Source organism: Lagenorhynchus albirostris, chromosome 7, assembly GCF_949774975.1.
Source record: "Lagenorhynchus albirostris chromosome 7, mLagAlb1.1, whole genome shotgun sequence".
NCBI classification, from domain to species: Eukaryota; Metazoa; Chordata; class Mammalia; order Artiodactyla; family Delphinidae; genus Lagenorhynchus; species Lagenorhynchus albirostris.
The window spans coordinates 102,115,982-102,131,966 of NC_083101.1; the positions used below are offsets into that span (position 1 = coordinate 102,115,982).

General features: G+C 41.7%; 1 protein-coding gene across 8 annotated transcripts in view; it reads left to right on the forward strand.

Moving 5' to 3' along the window:
• The window catches only part of LOC132523872 (dedicator of cytokinesis protein 5-like), a 112,745-nt gene that overhangs the window by 53,332 nt on the left and 43,428 nt on the right, over window positions 1-15,985 (forward strand). For all 8 annotated transcript variants that reach the window (XR_009541680.1, XR_009541681.1, XR_009541678.1 and 5 more), the window contains 9 exons: window positions 2,841-2,935; window positions 4,484-4,562; window positions 5,755-5,855; window positions 8,211-8,269; window positions 8,576-8,730; window positions 9,496-9,581; window positions 11,839-11,998; window positions 12,779-12,819; window positions 13,442-13,532. Coding sequence is in view for 4 of the 8 variants with exons in the window: in XM_060155687.1 (XP_060011670.1) it covers window positions 2,841-2,935; window positions 4,484-4,562; window positions 5,755-5,855; window positions 8,211-8,269; window positions 8,576-8,730; window positions 9,496-9,581; window positions 11,839-11,998; window positions 12,779-12,819; window positions 13,442-13,532 (867 nt within the window). In the remaining 4 variants the exon portion in view is untranslated. The remainder of the gene's footprint in view (window positions 1-2,840; window positions 2,936-4,483; window positions 4,563-5,754; window positions 5,856-8,210; window positions 8,270-8,575; window positions 8,731-9,495; window positions 9,582-11,838; window positions 11,999-12,778; window positions 12,820-13,441; window positions 13,533-15,985) is intronic.

A 15,985-nucleotide genomic window follows, 5' to 3' on the forward strand; every position in this document is an offset into this window, starting at 1 on the left:
GGGCGAGAGAATTAGGAAGAGGGGAGAGGTGGGGAGAGGTGGAAGCCGAGGGTAGCAGTGTTTCTCCTCCGTAGTGGGTTTAAGAACACAGGCTTTAGAACACCTGGATCTGGGTTTGAATTCTGACTATTCTGCTTCCCCCTATGAAATTTTGGGCAAGCTGTCTAACCTCGCTAAACCTCAATTCCTCCTCGGTAGGATGGTACCTACCTGGGGGCAGGAGGTAGTTAATGTGAGTATTGATGAGTGGACATGTGGAAAATGCCTCACTTTGTGCCTGGCGTGTGTTACTAGCTATGAGAACCAACTACTTATAATAATGGTAATGATATTACATTATCATTACATATATAATAGTATTATTATTATGTAAGATAAAATTCATATAAAAATAGTTTAGTGACTTTTTTTTTCAGATTCCCTTCTGAAAGCAGGAAGAATAAAGAAAGTTATACTAAATTCAAACTCTTGACAATTTGGCTGCTTTAAGTAAGCAAAAAGAAGAAAAAAAAAACAAACCAGATTTAACTCCTATTCTCCAGGACCGTGGTGAGCTCTTCCCCTGCATCATCTTTTTTCTTTTTTTCTTTTTGCGGTACGCGGGCCTCTCACTGCTGTGGCCTCTCCCGTTGCGGAGCGCAGGCTCAGTGGCCATGGCTCACGGGCCTAGCCGCTCCACGGCATGTGGGATCTTCCCGGACCAGGGCACGAACCTGCGTCCCCTGCATCGGCAGGTGGACTCTCAACCACTGCGCCACCAGGGAAGCCCTGCATCATCTAATTAAAAGAGGATTATTGTCCCCAAGGGAACAGTACTCATCAGTGGCAGAACTGCAGGGTACGGCGAAGCCCTTTGACCTCCAGTGGACTGTTCTTTCTCTCGCTCCTGCTGCTTCTGAAGAAATCACTTGAAAGACTTTGGGAAGTGGTAGATAAAGTGAGGCCTGGGGTTATCTGTGAACTGCCTTTATTATGTCATCACTGTTTACAGTTCATTGAGAGCACTAGAGTTGAATATGGAGTTGGCATCAGACTAGATAACCGGCATCTACATCCTTGTTTCACAAACCATCAACTCCTGTTGACTTGAGGGAAAAAGTTAATAGGATAGTTAATAAGTAATGGATGCACTTAAAATTCATGATGAAAAACTGGAAAACTTGTGAACTATGTCTATGATTTCAGAATGGAGGGTAGAGAAGTTTGACTCTCCATTGAACCAGAAGGAAGTAACACAGACTTGAGAGCTGGAATTGCTCCCACTCCTATGCTGTTTGGCGTCCGAAGTGTACTGGTTAGCCAACAGGACCGGGGTCTCAGAGGAATATTGTTAGAAACAGAACCCAGGCCCCCTGCCTCCCAAGCCCCGTTTCTTTCTGTATATGATGTCATTCAATGAGCTAGAACTGCACGGTTTAGTGCCAGAGAAATTGGACTGGATTTTCATTTCAGGAATCTGAGCGGAAAATGTCTAAATTTAACTAACTAATAAATTAAAAAGCTTCCCAAACTTTTTAGCTTTGATTTTTTAGCCCGATTGTTCTGAGTTCCTTTTTCCTCTTAGCCCTCTTTTGAGTAGAATAGCTGTTTTTTTTCAGTACTGGGCTTCTGTTATTAGGTTTTACAGACATGATGGTCCACTGCTATAATGTCTTTTTAAGGACCATTTAGGACCCTCCCCCCAGGCTACGCATGGTAACGTTCCTGGAAGAGGAAGAATCATGACTCTGCTTCTTATTTATAGCATTTTTGTTCTGTTCTAATAATAATAAGGGAGAATTGGACTCAGAGTTATTAGAAGTATCAGTTTTCTCAGACTCAGATACAGAGAACAAACTGGTGGTTGCTAGAGGGAAGGAGGGTAGAGAGATGGATGAAAGAGGTGAAGGGGATTAAGAGATCCTAACTTCCAGCTGTAAAGTAAATAAGTCCCAGGATGTAATGTATACATAGGGAATCCAGTCAGCAATGTTGTAACAACTTTGTATGAGGACAGATGGTAACTGGGTTTATTGTGGTGATCATTTCCTAATGTATAAAACCATCGAATCACTATGTTGTACATCTGAAACATAATATTATGTTAATATTAATTAACTAATATAATATGTTAGTATGTTAATTGTAACTCAATTTTTAAAAGACACCAAAAAGTTAAAAAAAAAAAAAACAGGTATCAGTTTTCTCACAGTTGTTGGTGAATTCATTTGAAGTACAGTAGATCCATTCAGACAACATTGGCGGCCAAGGACTGAAGATATTATGGCTCTGAACTTGGGATCCAGAATCCCAAGGTCTCTTCCTAGCTCTCCAGCTTCTTGGTTTCTATGGCCTTAAGCCAGTCGTTTCATTTTTCAACAGTCTCAGTTTTATCATTTATAAAATACAGATAATTTTTTAATCCTTCTCTTGCTTATCAGATTATATGATGTAAACATCAAATCATAGGATACCTGTAAGAATGCTCTGTTGAAGACACACTGCTATGTTTAAAATACATGACCAACAAGAAACTACTGTACAGCTCAGGGAACTCTGCTTAATATTCCGTAATAACCTAAATGGGAAAAGAATTTGAAAGAGAATAGATGCATGTATATGTATAACTGGATCACTTTGCTGTACACCTGAAACTAACACAACATTGTAAATCAACTATACTCCAATATAAAAGAAAGTCCAAAAAAAATACTCTGTTATCCCTATAAACCTTACTCAAAAGATAGACTGTTACGGGACCTGGGCCATCGTATTCCTTCCTTTACGTCAGTGTGCTGGAGGAAAGGCTTATGAAGTATAACCCAGTTTTCCCCCAACCATTCCTCCTTTGTTTTCTGCAGGACTTCCTCATGGAAACTTTTATCATGTTTAAGGATCTAATTGGAAAGAACGTCTACGCCAAAGACTGGATGGTGATGAATATGACACAGAACAGGTGAGACCGACCATCGCAGGGCTGGAGGCGTTTGAAAACTTGAGTCTGGAAACTAGGTTTTGACCCTTGTGAAGCATGTTAAATCTCTTTGCTTCAAGTCCACCATCTGTAAAGTAAGGTTCCTCCTGCTTTCGTGGTCCTGGTTTACATGCTTCTGTTCTTGATTCCAGGCAGGCTACTGTGGTCACTCTGACTTGGGCTCTCTACTCTCTTCTTTCTGCTATAACCTCCTCATTGCTTTCATGTTGATTGTCGGCATCAGCTCTGCAAGGTATCTTTCAGTGTCTCCATATGGACTTCATCATCCTGACATTCAAGGCCTCTGCATCCCGGCCCACCCTGATTTTCTAGCCTTGTCTTCCACTGTTTGCCTCTATATACAACTTGCCCTCCAATCAAACTGGCCTCTTCCCTCCTAACCCTGACCCTGACCCTGACCCTGACCCTGACCCTGACCCTGACCCTGACCCTGACCCTGACCCTGTTCTGTGCCTCCGCTCACGCTGCTGCTTCCACCTGCAGTGTCTGCCCCATTGTCTCTGGCCATCAACATGCCTCCCATTTCTTCAGGTCCTTCGCAAATGCCATCTCCAAAGGAAGCCGTTCTGATCTGGATGTCGTCTTCTCTTCTTTTGATTTCCCCATACCTCTTTGACACCCCCTCCTAGAATTTTCCATATTCTTTGTTGGGTCATGGTTCGATTCACAGGTTGCAAATGATCTCCACCAAGTTGTAGATTTCTTAAGACCAGGAACCATTCTTTCAAGGCAGAACCTAAGCCAGTGCTTTGCAGTTGCTGATCCTCAACAAAGACTTGTTGAATGAAAGTGAAATGGACTGAATACAGATACTAAAAGAGATTCAGGATTTTTTTTTTTTTTTTTTTTTGCGGTATGCGGGCCTCTCACTCTTGTGGCCTCTCCCGTTGCGGAGCACAGGCTCCGGACGCGCAGGCTCAGCAGCCATGGCTCACGGGCCCAGCTGCTCCGCGGCATGTGGGATCTTCCCGGACCGGGGCACGAACCCGTGTCCCCTGCATCGGCAGGCGGACTCTCAACCGCTGTGCCACCAGGGAAGCCCCGAGATTCAGGATTTTTAAAGAGCTAAATAAAGTAAATCATTATGATAAGCATTTTTGTTAACTCTCGGTGGTCCTGATACCTGATTAGAAAAACCCTTCCCAACTATGTACAGATTAGAGAAACAATTGAATCCGAAGTCCTAGACTTTAAAACGTAAGCATCACGATGGAGCAAAAGGAGCCTTGGTCTGAGGCTCAGGAGCCCTGGCTTGTCCTCTGAGCTGCACTCTGAACTGGCTAAATTGTGATGCAGCCGTGAACTGTGCTAGTAGTCAGTTCAAGAAACTGATCTTCAGTGACCTTCTCTGTAGAATGTGCTGTAGTTGGTCTCTAAGGACCTTGATAGATCTAAAGGTCTTAGATTGCCAAGTCCAGGTTTGATTTGCTTTGGCTTTTAACATAGATGGAAAATGTTTCAAAGAGCATGAAGTTGCCTTCTTTATCCAGTGTGTTTTTCCTCCCCTAGGGTTTTCCTCCGTGCCATAAATCAGTTTGCTGAGGTTCTCACAAGGTTCTTCATGGATCAGGCAAGCTTTGAACTTCAGGTAAGCATGCGACTCACCTAGGAGCTCCTTGAATTCTCAGCCAAAGCAAGAGAACCGTTTCCTTTTGGAAAATATCGCCTCAGATTTTTTATCATAACACAAATACACACAAACACACCTGCTTGCAGGTAGGCACGCAGGTATTCCTCTACCTACAAACGGTTTAGTGTCCAAAGAGCAGTTTGTATAAGCACCTGTTTGAAAGTCCAAAGTGATAGCAAAACTGGTGATCACTTGCTCCATCTTTATTCATGCATTCATCCAACAAATATTAGAGAGTTATATGTACAGGGCACTATTCTAGGCCCTGGTGAAGGCAGACAAGGTCCTGCTTCCGTTACAGGGTACATTTTGTTGGTGATGTGCTTTTGCTGTGATATGGCCTGTGTTTGAATCTATGGAACTTTGGAAGTAGAGAGTCATAAGCAGAGGAGATTATATATACATATTGCATATACATATACATGTTTATGTGTGTATATACATATGTTTTTATATGTGTGTGTGTATATATATCAAAATGGTTATATACGTGTGTGTATTTATACACACACACACACACACACATAAGTACCTATGCCAAAATGGAATCAAGCTGTACAGTTCTTTGGTAACCTGTTAATCTACTTTATTTACTTTTTCTGTGATCTTTTCGATGATAATAAATATTCTCACAGTATTTTTAATGGCTGAAATACAGTGCATTGTATGGCTGGACCATGGTTTACTTAACTTACTTAGAGCATCTAGATTGTTTCCATTTTCTGTTATTATGTTCAATAGCAGTGTGAGGGCCTTCCTTGTTTTAAATATTTTTTTAAATACCCATAAATATGTTACCAGGATAAAGTCCTAAAGTATTTACTAGTCAGGAATTTAGCACATTGTCAGGGCTTTTGATAAGTATTGCCCAACTACTTACTATAAATAGGTACACTTCTTGGCAACAATTTTCCTTTATCCCAGGAGTAAAGACAAATATAATAGTTTGGGTTATTTTTAAAAGCTTGATATTAATAAAGCATTAAATAATTGAAACACAGGAGCGAAAAGGAAGTCCTGTGGATTTTATTTTGGATTTTTTTCCTGTTAATTTCTGGCGAGTGCATTTGTACCATGTGGCACTGTCTTATTATGACCCATATTAAAGTTATTTTCTGTTCTTTTCACCCACATCATTAATTTTGAACAGCTCTGGAACAATTACTTCCATTTGGCAGTCGCTTTTCTCACCCATGAGTCCCTTCAGCTTGAAACCTTCTCACAAGCCAAGCGCAACAAAATTGTAAAAAAGTAAGTGTCCTCTTAAACTTGCTTATGATTGGGAAGGTGATTCTTCCATTTCTATTCGGAGCAGGAGTTTTGGTATCCCAGAAATTACTGTTCAGTGGCTACCTGTGTTGTTAGTGAGATAGGTCTTAAAATAATCATTTAATAGACCTCAGATTCCCCCAGATTCACATCTCTTCTCAGGGGCCCATTCATTTTCAAATCAACCATCACATTCTATTATAGAATCTCTACATAAAGAGTCACTGAAGCCAACCAGTCCTCCCATCACCAGGAACAGCTGCCATCTGCTGGCAGCTTGTCCAAATGGCAGGCATAGTGCCTCTGTCTCATGCTTCACAGAGCAGACTCCTTTGGCACCATTGATCTACCTCCCAGTTTCAGTCACTTCAGCAGAGGAGCCAAGAGTAACACATCACCTAAAAACACCCTCCAGATTCCTGGCTCAGAATTCAAAATGGACCTTTGTGCAAGAGTGATGAGAGATTTAGGGAAGACTTTCATTGCTTTCAGCTCAAGTCTGTTTCGAAGTTCATTGAGAGCCTGGGAACTCAAAGGCTGTGTAATTAAATAGAACTTGGGAAATTTATCATTTAAAAGCTGTGAATTTTCGTTCTGTTCCCCTGCTAGCATGTCTGGGACTCTAGGCAAATTATTTAGCATCCCTCTAGCTCCTCCCCAAAATACTAAGATTGATGGCTAAGTGATTGAAATTTAGTGATTGCACTTTCAAAGATAAAAGTAAAACCTGTTTTGTAGATTTCCTTGTGGGGTGGGTATCAAGAGATATTTGATTTTTAAGATGGGCACCTTAATCTTATTCTTTAGAATACTGTAGATGACATAACTTCATTCAAGGATGTATTTGATTTTGGTTAAATGACCGTAAGTGAAATGAGTTGACACCAGGTCTGATAAATAAAGTGGCTAGTTAGGATTAATGATTCTGGTTTTGGTCAAAGGAAAGTGTGACTGTAAGTACAATCCGTGTAAAAATATATATGCCTATGGGCAAAGATAAACCTTAGGAAATAAAAACATTTATATTAAGCTTATAGGAATGTGAATGAATTTCTTTTCAAGACTTCTCTGATTTTTAGTAAAAATATCAACAGTAATATTAATAAGCAATAAGAATAGTTATCATTTATTATCTATTATGTGCCGGACATGGACCACATATGCTTATATAATAATAATAAAATGAACTTAGGTACCTTTGTTAAATAGGAATAGTAAGAAAAATTTTTCAATATGATTTTTATACTGGCTTCTGAAGACACTTCCAAAGCAAGAATTTGTAAAAAGGATGTTTGGTGCAGTAGTATCATAAGTAGAAAACGTAGAACCGTGCTGGCAGGGTAGGTCCTAAGTCCATATTCTAACTCCTTGGGAACATTTACAACATCTACTTTTGACCCACCCTATTTCTGTTTTCTAAGCCTCCAGCCTCTGATATGGTATATGGTGTGGGGCAGCCCTAGGCATATGTATTCTTTAAGAGATTTTCAGGTGACTCTGATTCACCTCCGCCCAAGAACCACTGTCTAGATCAATGCTTCTCTACTCTTTTTTCCTCCATTGTCAACCCCTGTAAGGAACCTTTTTAGAAAATGTTTTTCTAATCACACCCCCCATGAAATATTAATACCACAGATACACCATATATCAGTTTATGTACTAAATGTATATCTTTACTTTATACATAAGAACAGGAAGCTTTTTTTTGCCCCCATGGACCAATTTTCACCCCTTCAGGGATACTGTCACCCCCACTGAGAATGTATGTCTAGAGATTCCCAATGTGAGTGCTTTGGAGAGCGTCCTGGTGTGGATAAGGGTTACTCAAATATAAGTATATAAAGGCCAGCCACATTACTGTGTAAGTCATCCCTCATTCATCTTCCTTTTCTTTAGTGTTTGTTGTGTTTTATTTTATTGTTTTGCTTAAGAGCAACCAGAGTGTTTCTCACTCTTCCCTCTTCAATAAAGTTTGTTAATCTCATTTTGTCAGTGAGTTTTTGACACTTACTTTGGTCTTCCTCCTGCTGTGAAAGTCCCCCCACCTCTATGTGGCTCAGTTCTTGGGGGCTTTTTCAGGTATCGACCACATCTCCTTGTGGGATCTTAGTTCCCTGACCAAGGATCGAACCCTCACCCCCTGCAGTGGAAGCACAAGCCTTAACCCCTGGACCACCAGGGAAGTCCCTCGACCACATCTCTTAATGTGATTTTGCCTCGAGACCTAGCTTAATTGTGACCTAGAGGAGCACAGGCTCTCTTACTTCCCTCATCATTGTATTATGTGTTCTCGTTTCCACTGCATATCTTTCTCCTGGTTTATGATCTCCTTCCTAGATACGGGGACATGAGAAAGGAAATCGGCTTTAGGATCCGGGACATGTGGTATAACCTGGGTGAGTGTATAACCCAAACAGGCCCACACACCGCTCCTGGGCGACACGCATCCCACGATGAATTCTTTTCCATTTTAATTCCAAGAATCCTGAGATTGATTTCTCTGTGTGTCTGGAAGTGCAAGTTGACTTGTTGGTCTCTTACGACATCACGTGTTATCAGAAAACAATATTTAGTCACTCACTTCTGAATTGATTTACCCACATAAACTTTTTCTTTTCTTATGGGCCCTGTGGAGGAAGATTGTAGCACTTTACTTCCAGTGAAATTATTTTTTTTCATGTCCTCACTTACTTTCATTTCAGGTCCCCACAAAATCAAATTCATCCCATCCATGGTGGGTCCCATTCTGGAGGTCACACTGACCCCCGAAGTAGAGCTCCGGAAAGCCACCATCCCCATTTTCTTTGATATGATGCAGTGTGAGTTCAATTTCAGTGGAAATGGCAATTTCCATATGGTAAGGAGTGGTGGACCTGTCATCTTACTAATGCACATAGAGTCAACTCTCATTTATTTTCTTTCTATATAGAGAAGCAGTAGCCTGAATAAAACAAATCAAAGGTGATCTAAAAACTTCTTTTTTTGCATTTTATTTTGTAAAGCAGTTAGTCATAGGATCAGCTATTCCAACCAAGGCTCTAGGAGCAGCCTTTTCTGCTGCGTGTGTTTCCTAAAGAAGCACTCTTATCTCTGGATAATTAAAATTTGACTTCATGCAGTTTAGTCCTATCTCTTGCAAATATTGCAGTGGATTGAGGGAATGGTGCAGGGGTCTTTAGCTTTGAGACCTTAGTCTGCCTGATATATTTTTCCTATGCTTCAATTTCCTTATCTATACAGTATATTAGTATTGAATGGAAGATTTTGCAGCTATGAAGCTCTGCAAAAGCAATCCCACTGTCAAGACTTCGACAGGAACCAAAAATAAAATGGAAAATTAGAATCATTCAGCTATTTTTGTATTCACAGTTGTGATTAGATAATAATGTTTGGGGTAATTTTTTTCCATAAATATAAAGCAAAGGACAGAGTAGCACAAGGCTACTTTAGAAAGTTTTGATATTAATGGATGATGTGAAGTGGGGTCTTCCTCTATGTATGTTGGAATTAGTTTACAATTCAGTAAAGGGGTTGGGTCAAATCTAGAAAAGTTGGCTGGATGTCTTTCGTGTCCTCTTCTGAGAATGCGGCATTCTCCTGGAAATTCTGCCTCTGTTTTCAGTTTGAGAATGAGTTGATCACAAAGCTGGACCAAGAGGTGGAAGGGGGAAGAGGAGATGAACAATACAAGGTCCTTCTGGAAAAACTGTGAGTATTTCAGAAACAAAATCTCACGTTGATGGCATCATTTAGTGATGGAGAAAAACAGGCTTCTGCTGCCCTTACAGACCAGTTGAGTCGTCTCAGCATCCCTGGGGTCACCACCGTGAATGGTTCTCGGGGGGTGGGGGGGTTCGTGGAGTTTACACCATCCACTGCTGACATTTGTTTATCTGCTGTGAGTCAAATGTTCATGTTTTTCTGGCCAGCCCGGCCCTCGAGAACAGAGCAGATTGAGGAGAGAGGGAGATGGACAGAGTAGTGGCATTTTGTCCAGTGTTTGAAATGCTGAATTTTAACAAAAGTGCTAGCACCTCTAATTATGGCTTCAAAGCAATAATTTAAAGGAGAAGGGAAAAACATTTCAAGGTCCACTTTACATTTAAGAATACCTTATGCCCTGTGAGGGATGTCTGAGAACACCAGGTACAGCTCCAGCCCTTTTCACTGCCCTCCGCACACCCCAAGCCAACACATTCATTCCCTCCCTGTGCTCACATGATCCCACTCTTCCCTTTGCCTGTCACCCTCTGTCCCTCTTACTCTCCTTTGCATGTATGGAATGACAGTATAACAAGAGTGGTTAAAAACACTTAGATGTTGGAGAGAGAGATTGTGCTTCAAATCCCGCTTTCTCCACATACTAGGATTTTGACTTTGGACAGATGCTCTAACCTATACCACGCCTCTTTTTATTTTCTGGTCATCTACAATGATAAGATCTGTATTTTGGTGAGGATTAAATGAGATGATGTACTAACAGTGTCTGTCACAGAGCTCATGCTGGACAAATGTTGGCTGCTCTGGTGTTCATTACTGTTATTATCTGCAGATCTTCCCAGCATCCTGGGTTGTAACTACCCTAGACTGTTCATTTCTTATGTTCTCTGAACTTTTATGATATTGGCCACCTCTGTCACCTGTTGATTGGGTACATGCCTGAGTCTTTCTGGGATTTACCTGCTCTATGGACGTGGTGGGCACTAGACTGAGCTGAGGACGGGGACACTCCCAACTCTGTTTTTCATTTTTCAAAGATTTTTTTAAGGAACCAGCACACGGGGTACTCAGAAATGGAACTGATGACTCGTCTATATTTTAAGGAACTAGAAATCTGTCTTATTTTGTTTGTAATGGATGATAAGATCGTTTGTTGATCTTTTCATCCTATATCCATTTGGTCTCCCTGTTTGAGATTCAGACCTTTCAATTTATCACTTCTGCAGTTCTGATCTCATACGGGAATTAAGTGCAGGTGTTACACACACATACAAACACACACATTTACAAGTGATAATAAAACTACACTTTAAAAAAAAGCCTACAGTTGACTTTTCACATACAGATCTAATTTTTCCTTCATTCTTCTTGGATCACGAATGCAGAAAAATATGACTGTGCAAATTTCCAGTGCTCAAGAATAATTCTAGAGTCTGGACTAATGCTTTGAACCCATTTTTTCTCCTGTTCCCAAAGTTTTCTTCTAATTGTCTAATCTGACAAGCTCCTATAGAAGCTTTGCTCTATTTGGGTCCAGAGGGAGAGGATTTAGACCACAAGTTTAACCTCCATCTACCTATTTACAACTGTGCATTTTTTCCTGAAAATAACATTTTTTTAACATCTTTATTCGAGTATAAGTGCTTTACAATGGTGTGTTAGTTTCTGCTTTATAACAAAGTGAATCAGCTATACATATACATATATCCCCATATCTCCTCTCTCTTGCGTCTCCCACTTTTATCCAAAGAGCCACATGTCTAGCAGTGTAGTAGGTTCCTAGGTTCCTCTAGGCTGGGCATCAGCCCAAGATTCTCCAGAGTTCCCTCAGGATGCCCTGAAGTGCTAGGCCTTAGGGAGAATAAAGACAGAGAAAAGAGGGTCCTTTCAAATAAGTAGAGAGATCAGATAGCACACACAAACCTTTTGGGCAAAGGTTCTCATTTCTGTGGTATTGACAGAAGACAAAAACAAATACAAATAGAAATTCAAAGAAGGGCATAGTGGGCTGGGATCCTCAGTGATGATAGGGCTTGAGCTACAGACCTAAAGAAAACGTAGAAGTTGAGTAACAGCGAGGAGCCTTGTAAGTGCAGGAGCCAGGCTAGCATAGACTGGAGTTACAAGGAAGGTGTATGTGTCCTAGTCTGGCGCCACCTGCTGCCAGGACCATGGACAGCGCTCGTAGGCGGTGCTGGAGTTGCCGTGTGGGACATGGTCATTTGTCTCTATCTCTGCCCCACAGGCTTCTAGAACATTGCCGGAAACATAAATACCTCTCCAGCTCCGGAGAAGTATTCGCGCTCCTGGTCAGCAGCCTCTTAGAGAATCTCTTGGACTACAGGACCATTATCATGCATGACGAGAGCAAGGAAAACCGCATGAGCTGTACCGTTAACGTGCTGGTACGTGCCACGCCCCTGGGATGGCGAGAGGGCAGTGCCCGGCCGCCCCTGCACCCCATAGCGCAGCTCTAAGTAGATCCGGCAGAGACAAAGGTCCCCCGGGACCACCTTTCCAGAGTCTGTGTCCTGCTGAGTCTAATTGGAATGGCCAACTCAACTTTGAACTCACAGATGCCAGCTGCCTCAGGGGTAAATGTGGAAACAGGGATAGAAAATGCAACATAAGCTCTTGACTCAACTCTCTTACCGAAGGCCATCCTCACCCTGTTTCTCTGTCTTGCTTTTATGTGGTTGCTTTACTGTTGGGATTATTCGACACAGACGAAAATGCATTAAAAACAATATACCATGAGTAGAGAATTAGTCCATGAAATCCTCTAGGTGGTGGAACCCTGTGGTCTTGCCTTTCCTTAGACAGTTGTAACTGGCAACACAGACTTCAGAGGTTTAGGCCGCCATACACTCCTCTTCATATAAATCAAGAACCTACCACCTCTGATTCCCTGAGAAAACAGAATATCAGGTGACTTGGGTATGACCCACCTGTCTATTCACCTAGAAGGTTCCCTCACATGTCCCAGAAGCAGGGTCCTAAAAGAATTCAACTTTTCTGCTTTATAAATTGTCACTTCCTTATTTTGTTGGGGGTATTCGTTAAAGGGAAAGAAGAAAGTCTTTGGAAAAGTGACACTTGAAAAGTGCAAGTAGTGGTTTGTCCATTGTTGTGGCAAGCTCATCGATAATGGCTTTGTGTTGGTATTTTGTGACTTTTTTTTGTAGAATTTTTACAAAGAAAAGAAGAGAGAGGACATCTACATAAGGTAAGCTGAAAGAAGTTTCTGCTTTTGCTGTTTATATCAGGGCTTTATGATTTATTTCTCAAATAAATGGAAACAATAAGCCCCAACACCATGCTTGCTGCTTCGAGAGACACCAGAAAGCACGTGATATGCTCCCTTCTTCCTAAAAGGGTAAACGCTTTAGACAGATACACAAGTAAGTACAATACGAGGAAGTGTAGAGGGAGGATCGTGTCGGGATTCCAGGAAAGGATAGAGGGCTCTGGCCAGGTGACCAGGGAAAACAGCACAGGAAAGACGTGAAATTCACCCTCTGTCAAGGACTGTTAGCCCGACGTGCAGGAAGCCCTGAACGTGAAACCAACTTGGATGTAAGTGATGTGCATTTTTCTGGGGAGACATTCCTTAGCTCTCATGAGCTTCCCAAAGGGGTCTGTGACGTTAAAAATTTTTTTTAAACATCAGTGCCTTAAACGAAGAGTACAGAGTAGCACAGGTAGAGTAGGAAAGACACACAGGCAGGAAGCAGCACAAAGACTTAAGGAACAGGAAGTAACTATTCCTGCCGCCTGGCTGTGGCATGAGCCGAATGTCCCATCTACTCCCTGGCAGCAGAATGCCTCCTTTCTCCCATTCTGACCAGATACTTGTACAAGCTGCGGGATTTGCACCGGGACTGTGAGAACTACACCGAAGCTGCCTACACACTCCTCCTACATGCTGAGCTCCTGCAGGTGAGTGGATCAGGTATGCGGTATGTCAGCCATCCAGCCCTTTGGGACCGCATCCTGTATGATTTTGATGGGAAAGTTCCCTACTCAAGGAGGACCCTTTTATCCAAGAATGTTTTTATACCTTCTAAATAGGCACAGCTAGTTTTTAGACCAAGGTTGGGAAATTTTCCATTATTATTTATTTATTTACTTACTTTTAAATTTATTTTATTGAAGTATAGTTGACTGATAGTGTTAATTTCTGCTGTACAGCAAAGTGATTCAGTTGTACATATATATACATTCTTTTTCATATTTTCCATTATGATTTGCCACAGGATATTAAATATAGCTCCCTGTGCTCTACAGTAGGACCTTGTTGTTTATCCATTCTAATCCCAAAGTCCCAATCCATCCATCCCCCCCTCCCTCTTCCCATTGGCAACCACAAGTCTGTTCTCTCTGTGTGAGTCTGTTGCTGTTTTGTAGATATGTTCATTTGTGTCGTATTTTAGATTCTACATGTAAGTGATGTCATATGGTATTTGTCTTTCTCTTCCTGACTTACTTCACTTAGTATGATCACCTCTAGGTCCATCCATGTTGCTGCAAATGGCATTATTTCATTCTTTTTATGGCTGAGTAATATTCCACTATATATGTACCACATCTTCTTTATTCACTCATCTGTCAATGGACATTTAGGTTGTTTCCATGTCTTGGCTATTGTAAATAGTGCTGCTTTGAACATAGGGGTGCATATCATTTATTTAAAAATCCTGAGGAAGCAGAGCACAACTTACAGGTTGCTAATACTGACACTGTAATTGAAAAAAGAGGGACTTCCCTGGTGGTACAGTGGGTAAAAATGCACCAGTGCAGGGGACACGGGTTCGAGCCCTGGTCAAGGAAGATCCCACATGCCGCGGAAAAACTAAGCCCGTGCGCCACAACTACTGAGCCTGCGCTCTAGAGCCCGTGAGCCACAACTACTGAACTTGCATGCTGCAACTACTGAAGCCCACGAGTGAGCCTAGAGCACGTACTCTGCAACAAGAGAAGCCACCGCACTGAGAAGCCTGCGTACCTCAACGAAGAGTAGCACCCGCTCGCCACAACTAGAGAAAGCCCGTGCAGAAATGAAGACCGAAGGCAGCCGTTATTAATTAAGTTAAATAATTAAATATTAATTAAAAATAAATAAATTTATTTATTTATTTAAAAAAGAAAAAACAAAACACACGTCAATCAATATGTGTAAAACTGTAGAGAAGTGAGCTGTAAGTAAATATGGAACTGTAGAAGTACTATCCTATTTATACTGTCTCACTGAGGAAATTATATTGTGCCATGGATATAAATACAACTCTGCATCATCAATCCCAAATAATTATTTCCAGCTCTGACGACTCCTCCAACTAACTGTTCTGTCAACGTCAATCTCTGAATGACTAACAGACAACTCAAACTTAGCGTGACAGTAACAGAAGCTGTTCCCTCCACTGTCCTCCTGGGTCCGTCCCTTCCTCTCCTTTCTCCCCATTTCACTGAAGGGCACTGACATCTAATAAAAGGTACTGTTCGTCATTATCTTTTACTCACCCCTCCCACATTCTGCACAAACAAGAATCGTGGACCCTCTGTCCAAAACCCTCCCTCACCCCATCCACTTTTCTTTCTTTTTTTAATTGAGAAAGTTTGTGCTATAACATTAGATCTCCAGGGCTTATTTATTTATTTTTAAAATGAATTTATTTATTTATTTATTTATTTATTTATTTATTTATTTATTGGGTCTTCGTTGCTATGCGCGGGCTTTCTCTAGTTGTGGTGAGTGGGGGCTTCTGTTGCAGAGCACAGGCTCTAGGTGCACGGGCTTCAGTAGCTGTGGCACGCAAGCTCAGTAGTTGTGGCTCGCGGGCTCTAGAGCGCAGGCTCAGTAGTTGTGGCTCACAGGCTTAGTTGCTCCGCGGCATGTGGGATCTTCCCAGACCAGGGCTCGAACCCGTATGCCCTGAATTGGCAGGCAGATTCTTAACCACTGCACCACCAGGGAAGTCCTCCAGGGCTTATTTATCTACTAGTTTCAAGTTTATACCCTTAAACAATCTTCCTCCTATTCCCCCACCGTGCAGCCCCTGGTAACCACCCTTCTACTCTCTGTTTTTACAAGCCCTTATTTTTCAGATGCCACATATAAGTGAGATCGTACAGTGTTTGTCTTTCTTTTCTAACTTACTTCACTTTGAATAATGCCCTTAAGGTCCATCCGTGGTGTTGCAGATGGCAGTATTTCTTTCTTTCTCATGGCTGAATAATATTCCATTTTATGTATATGCCACTTTTTTTTTTTTTTTTTGCGGTATGCGGGCCTCTCACTGTTGTGGCCTCTCCCGTTGCGGAGCACAGGCTCAGTGGCCATGGCTCACGGGCCCAGCCGCTCTGCAGCACGTGGGATCTTCCCGGACCGGGGC